Source organism: Phyllobates terribilis, unplaced genomic scaffold, assembly GCF_046119375.1.
Source record: "Phyllobates terribilis strain yellow unplaced genomic scaffold, ASM4611937v1 Scaffold_11__3_contigs__length_659146591, whole genome shotgun sequence".
NCBI classification, from domain to species: domain Eukaryota; kingdom Metazoa; phylum Chordata; class Amphibia; order Anura; family Dendrobatidae; genus Phyllobates; species Phyllobates terribilis.
The window spans coordinates 507,417,577-507,425,341 of NW_027362771.1; the positions used below are offsets into that span (position 1 = coordinate 507,417,577).

Consider the following 7,765-nt stretch of genomic DNA (forward strand, 5'->3'; position numbering starts at 1 on the left):
GACATAACACTCACCCCCGGAGCACCATTCATGACATAACACTCACCCCCGGAACACCACGTATGACATAATACTCACCTCCGGAGCACCACGTATGACATAATACTCACCGCCAGAGCATCATGTATGACATAATACTCAACTCCGGAGCATCATATATGACACAACACTCACCCCTGGAGCACCATGCATGACATAATACTCAACTCCGGAGCATCATATATGACATAACACTCACCCCCGGAGCACCATTCATGACATAACACTCACCCCCGGAACACCATTCATGACATAACACTCACCCCCGGAACACCACGTATGACATAATACTCACCCCCAGAGCACCATGTATGACATAACGCTCACCTCCAGAGCACCACGTATGACATAATACTCACCTATGGAGCACCATGTATGACATAATACTCACCTCCGGAGCACCATATATGACATAGCGCTCACTCCCGGAGCACCATGCATGACATAACACTCACCCCCGGAGCACCATGCTTGACATAACACTCACCCCCGGAGCATCATGCCTGACATAACACTCACCCCCGGAGCACCATTCTTTCATAAAGGCAGGAAGGTATAATATCTAGACACATTTTCCCTTTTTAGTTTTATATTAATTTTGCAGGTAATGTGGAATACTAAGTAAAGTAGTAATAATTAGGTAATAGTAATAAGAAACATTGCTACAGAACACAGCAATTCTTGATGTTATCTGTCTACGTTCTGATTCTTATTTATAATTATCTTCAACTATCTCATAATTTCTCTAGGAAACCATCAACCAACTTGATAATGCTCTAAGAACTACTAAAGGAGAAATGGCTCGTCACCTGAGAGAATACCAAGATCTGCTCAATGTCAAGATGGCTTTGGATATTGAAATAGCCGCATACAGGTAATTGGTCGTACAAGAGTATCCGGATATGTGCATTAGCCGTAATATGATTACACAGTAAATTTAAAAGGATATGTCCATTATGTTTAACCTGTTATCCTGCAATGTTCGTGCAGAGGAGGATAAAACAAGACCTATGAGGCTAATTTATCCCTAATCTTAGAGAAAAGAAAAATTCCTTCTTGACTGCTGATCTAATTTGTGTTTTGTAAAGTAGTAGAAATACACTGCTCAAAAAAATAAAGGGAACACTAAAATACCACATAAATGAAATATTCCAGCTGCAAATCTTTATTCATTACATAGTGGAATGTGTTGAGAACAATAAAACATAAAAATGATCAATGTAAATCAAAATATAATATCCTATGGAGGCCTGGATTTGGAATCATACTCAAAATCAAAGTGGAAAATCAAATTACAGGCTGATCCAACTTCAGTGGAAATGCCTCAATACAAGGAAATGATGCTCAGTAGTGTGTGTGGCCTCCACGTGCCTGTATGACCTCCCTACAACGCCTGAGCATGCACCTGATGAGGCCGTGCATGTTCTCCTGAGGGATCTCCTCCCAGACCTGGATTAAAGCATCAGTCAACTCCTGGACAGTCTGTGGTGCAACGTGGTGTTGGTGGAACGAGACATGATGTCCACGATGTTCTCAATTGGATTCAGGTCCGGGAGACAGGCAGTAAAGTCCAAAGCATCAATGCCTTCATCATGCAGGAACTGCTGACACACTTCAGCCACCTGAGGCCTAGCATTGTCATGCATAAGAAGGAACCCAGGGCCCACTGCACCTGCATATGGTCTCACAATGGGTCTGAGAATCTCGTTCCCGTAGCTAATGGCAGTCAGGGTATCTTTGGCTAGCACATGGAGGGTTGTGCGGCCCTCCAAAGAAATGCCTCCCCGCACCATTACTGACCTACTGCCAAACTGGTCATGCTGGATGTTGCAGGCAGAACATTCTCCACAGTATCTCCAGACAGTGTGAACCTGCTCTCATCCGTGAAGAGCACAGGGCGCCAATGTCAAATCGGCCAATCTTGGTGTTCTCTGTCAAATGCCAATCGCCCTGCATGGTGTTGGGCTGTAAGCTCAACACCCACTTGTGGACATCGGGCCCTCATACCACCCTCATGGAGTCTGTTTCTGACAGTTTGAGCAGACACGTTGATGTTCGCGACCAGCTGGAGGTCATTTTGCAGGGCTCTGGCACTGTTCCTCCTTGCAGAAAGGAGGAGGTAGCGATCCCGCTGCTGGGTTGTTGCCCTCGTACGGCCCCCTCTACGTCTCATGGTGTGCTGGCCTGTCTCCTGGTATCTGCTCCATGCTCTGGACACTGTGCTGACAGACACAGCTTCCCTGCTTGCCACAACTCTCATTGATGTGCCATCCTGGATGAACTGCACTACCTGAGCAACTTCTGTGGGTTGTACTGTAGACACCGCCTCATGCTACTGTACCTCTAGGGATGAGAGCAATGACAAAATGCAAAAGTGATCAAAACAACAGCCAAAAAGGATGAGAACAGAGAAATGGTCTGTGGTCACCTCATGCAGAACCACTCCTTTAGAGGGGATGTCTTGCTAATTGCCTATCATTTCTACCTGTTGTCTGTTCCATTTGCACAACAGCTGGAGAAATTGATTCACAATCAGTGTTGATTCATAACTTGGCAGATTGATTTCACAGAAGTGTGATTGACTTGGAGCTTTAAGTGTTATTTAAGTGTTCCATTTCTTTTTTTGAGCAGTGTATACTTTCTTCTTGTCTCTGTGACCTATTCATTGCACCTCATGATCCTATCTGCCTTAGCAGCATCTACCTGACACTAATATTCCTAAGTCCTTTTCCGTGCCACTGAATGTTTTCCCATTTAGTATTTACAGTGGAATATATTTTCCCTTCCAGGTTCATAACTTTTTAACCTATATTTTCTACGGAAACCTGACAGCATCTATAGCTCCAATTGTTTTAACCCTTTAATATAAATTCAACTTTGATGTGTGTCCCTTGAACCATATTTATTTTTATTTATAGGAAACTCCTCGAGGGAGAGGAGACCCGTCTGACCACAGTGGGAGGAGGCAGCATGTTTGGCATCGGTTACCCATATTCCCCTGGCTCTTACTCCGGTGGGAAGGGTTATTCCTCTAGCACAGTCACCATCCGGAAAGAGGAGAAAAAAGAAGAAAAGAAAAAAGAAGTTTCTGATGGAGGCAAGGGAGGGGGTCAACCCAAAGCGCCAAAATCAGGAGAGGCATCCTCAGAGAAGACCCCCTCCAAGAACTGAGCTGGCTACAGTATGCTGAAACACACACCTGCCATAACAATACCTTTTAATCTTTTTTTTTTTCATCTTTTACAGCTACGCTAGTACAGGTTAAAAAGATGCCAAAAATATTGAGAGCCAATGATAAGCTCTATTCAGTCGTCACCTGGTGTAATGAGGGTACTAAGTTCATCCCATTTTATTTATCCCCATGACAATATGTAATATATACTGGTGATATATTGCTCTGATTAATTGTGTGCTTTCATCAAATTTCGCCAAAATAAATTCACTACTAACATATATCTCAGAAATACATGAGAAAAGACTAAGGACAGATATGTATATATGGCCCATGAAATGGAAGAACTTCTCAACAGTGTCAAGTATTTATTACTCTGTCATCTAAAAATATACATGTGTTGAGCAAAAACACTCAATAGGGCTATCAGTACTTATTCCGAAATCTGCCCTTAACAATACTGTTCAGATCTTGTTGGGGTTGTCCAGACCCTTTCCCCTTTTCTTTTTTTCATATCCAAGCCCAGCGTGGTTTACAAAAAATATATATATATACAGTGTGTGTGATAGATATATATATACAGTATATATATATATATATATATATATATATATATATATATATATACACATGCACACCTATTTTGGAAATTCTTGGAAGGAGACACCACAGATAAATCCTTTTGAGTAGAGACAGCGATTTATTCCGACATGAAGCAGAGCAGATTACAGAGGGGTGAGTAGTACCAGCAAGTGCGATATTCACACATGGGACGGCATAGATGGGTGCTGCCCTGAATTCTGTTTCTAGAGGTTTTATACTTTTTTTTCACACAAAAGAATAAGGTAATAGTATTACACATTTTAAATAATTTGCAGACACTGCGGCAAACTCATTCACAGGCTCCATTCTCAGTATTTGACTTCCGCAGCCTTCATGGTTTAAACTAAATACGTAGATCTTAATACTTTGGCAACACTATTGATCTCCAAATCTGGCCATAAACATTAAACAGCAGAGAGTCGTTCGGCTGACACCTATCTCTCCCAATCATAGGAAGGCTCAGACAAACTTTCCTGTGTTTTCTATCAGAGAGCCTGGCAGAGGCTTATCTCCCCTTCAAACAAAAGGATTGCCTATTGAAATTCAACAGGCCTTTTACCTTCTGACATCATCTGTCAATGGGTTTTGTCAAAAGTATAAGACCATTTTAAAGTCCCGCTGAGCTGTAGTTGCAGTTATTCAATGGCGTCTTCTATTGCCACAATATACTGCTACATTTCTTTACCTTCTCCAAAGAATACAATAAGCAGGTAGATCTACCAGGAAAAAGGCCACTTTAACAAAGTTTTCAACAGTATAATTGTAAGATGGGTGAGAGGGGTACAGGTACAACTAAATAGGTGAGGCATGAAGGTGTTGTTCTCCATAAGTCTGATTATGGCACCCATAGGTTTGATCATCAGGAGCATTAATTTTACATAGATGACCATATTAATCCTAAGGTGACACCTAATCACTGAGGTGTTCATATAAATTCTACAATGAATGTGGAGTAATCCATCAATATCAGATAGCCCCATGTCAGCCTTCTTACTTTGAGAATCTATATACTATAAAGACGAATACTTATAAGACAGAGCAACCATAAGATGAAATGAGTCAAATAATGTACAACTACGCAGGGCAGGAGATTTTCCATAAAGAACAAGATTTGTTTATTTTCATCTGTTAAAATGAGAATAATAACCAAAGAACTAAAATGTCCAAAAATAATTGTCTCACATTTAAAAAAAAAAATATCAGTGACCAATATAAGCTCCCTTCTCTTCAACAACCGTCATAAGCTCCATTCATGGAGTAGATCAGTTTCTTAATCTGTTGACTATCAACTTTTTGGACAGCAATAACCACAGCCTTCCAGACAATGTTCAGAGAGGTGACTTTTTTTCTTTATATCCCATTTAAGAAAGGCAACAAGTTCTCAATAGGGTTTAGGTCAGAAGAGGAAGGGGCAATGTCATTATTCTTTCATCTTTAAGGCCCTTACTGGCAGCCAAACAGTGGAGACTTCGAAGCATTTGATGGAGCATTGTCTTGAATTAAAACATGGCTTAATTGTAAGATGTCGACTTTTTATTTTACCACTGCTTGAAGAAAGTGTCTTCTAAAAACTGGCAGTAGATTTAGGAGTTTATTTTCAGTCCATCTTCAACCTGTGATTCACGGAGGAGGTCTGTGCCCATCACTAATTCAGCCATGGGCCCATTCATCTAATCTGTCAAGAGTCACTCTCATCTCATCACTCCATAAATATTTGAAAACTTTGTCTTCAGATATTTCTTGGTCCAGTCTTAACGTTTCTCTTCTGTGTCTTGACCAGTGGTGGTTGGGTTTAAGCCTCCCTTACCTCGGCCGTGTCTCTGAGCATTGACCACCTTGTACTTCTGAAAGCTCCAGGAAGGTTGCAGTTCTGGAACATGACAGCACGGGGAAGCAAGCTGCATAATAATTCTGCACACCTTGATAAAGAGCGTTGATATCCTTAAACCACATAACCCTCATTACACAAATACACATCACCTGATCTGCTTCATCCAATAAGCATTCAAGTTATACAGATTGGAGTTGGAAATTCTGCATAAAAATGATTATATGTCCAAAATACTCACTGCCTAATAATTGTAACATAGTACATATATATCCAGAATCTGTCTAATAATACGATGCAATACAAGGGAAACTACGTAATTTTGTGACAGAACAATTTGGAGTATGAGAAGTCACGTACTATTTTTTTGGAAATGTGGAAACACAATTCTTCGCTATTGAATTGCTATCACAAAGTCCCTCTGTGGTCTTCTAATATCAGGGTGGCAAGTCGTTTCCTTTTTTTTCCCCCATAAAGTTTATCAAGCCATATGGGCATATCATGTCTGATCATTCTTGTTCACAAGAGGAGGTAGCCTGAAATTCCTTCAAATAGTGGATATATCTTAGATTGTTAGCCCCTTGGGTTCTGGTAACCAGACACATATTTGCATTAAAAGGGGATAAACATTCCTTTGAATTGGTGCTAAAGCATCAAAAGTACAGGTATAGACTTCTTGACTGGATTAACCCATTATCCTACTATCCGTCATTAATCCTGTTAGCAAATTCCGTTTTTCCTGGCCAATTAGAACCCATTTCATCATGGCTAATGGCCATTTAAGAGGGTCTGCAACATTATTTTTTTGCTAGTTTACAACTGTTCCTGAAGGGCAATGCGTGCAAGAACATACCAACTCACATCACCGATGTCATGAGCTTTTTGCGGCAAATGTTTTAACTTGCCCTGGAAATAACCTATAACGCAAACTTGATCCCTTTGGCTATTAACTATCATTTGCCCTTGAATTGCAGTTAGAATTAGGGCCACATTTTTGGACTCTGCATCTAAGACAGCAAAAGTGTGTTACTTGTTTTTTTCACATAATATCTTTTTATTCAGAAAAAAAAAGTATACAAAAAGAAGCAAATGAACAAAGGAGAAAAACATTGGAGCAGTATAAGCAGCAGTCAAGAATACAAAGGTGTGATAGTAAATGCTACAGCATAAAAAGAATCAAACACATTCAATGGCCAAACTTAGTCTATACAAAAAAGGAATGTTGAGACAAAAAAAGAAGGGTGAGAAAGAGGTTAGAGACAGAGCAGAAAAGGTAACTAATATGAAATCATTAGTGGGTAATGAAAAGTGAAATGAGGAAGAGGAAGGGGGTGTCAATTGTTAACCATATTTAGATGCCAAGTAAATAGTCCATATTGGGTATCCAGTGATATGAAATGCCCTGAGCTTACTATTCTGATTACCGGAGATTTGTTTCTCTATGTTCCTTTTTACAATTGATACAACCTTTGGAGGCCAATATCCAATTGTGATACTTGATGAAAAAAAAAAATTTGAAAAACTGGTGCCAAGTTTTGTTGTTAGTTTGCAATCATCCCATGAAACCCTTATTTTGTCTTCATAAAATACAGGCAGTTTTGTTTTAGGTGTTTTACTTAACCACATCGAAGGCATAAAAGAGAAGTGGGACTTTGACTCTTGGGGAGAATGGGAAATTGGGAACAACCCTGCAATGGCAGCTGGCCATGCTCCTCTAGAATCTCCTAATCTCAGCTGAAGCCACTGAAGGTGGAGTGTTTGCGAATAAGCTCACACCATCATCATACTTCGTCTCGGCCAGAAGAGATCTTATATTTGGTAACAAGTCTTCTGCTATGTCCTCAACGTTCTTAGCATTTTGTAACACCCCTGACTTGAAGGACCCTTGGTGCACTATCATGGCATATTTAACGCCCTCGTCCATTAAATGATTTGGTTTATCAAACACTACAGACCATGCTGATATCCATGTGCAGAGATGATCCCCTTTTTTATTTTATAAGCAACACTGGGGTGGATTTTTGCCCTGCGAATATCTGTGAGATAACAAGTTTCATCCTATCCTGGGGATTTGTGGGATCATAATTAATAGCTTTTAGGTTCTGGGCTTTGAAATGAGCTAT

General features: G+C 40.3%; 1 protein-coding gene across 1 annotated transcript in view; it reads left to right on the top strand.

The window, feature by feature from the left end:
• The window catches only part of LOC141166674 (low molecular weight neuronal intermediate filament-like), a 29,967-nt gene extending 22,547 nt beyond the window's left edge, over positions 1 to 7,420 (top strand). Inside the window, exons 3-4 of the mRNA XM_073653590.1 lie at positions 789 to 913; positions 2,958 to 7,420. Of these exons, the coding sequence (XP_073509691.1) occupies positions 789 to 913; positions 2,958 to 3,210 (378 nt within the window). The 3' untranslated portion in view covers positions 3,211 to 7,420. The remainder of the gene's footprint in view (positions 1 to 788; positions 914 to 2,957) is intronic.
• The last annotated feature ends 345 nt before the right edge of the window (positions 7,421 to 7,765 follow it).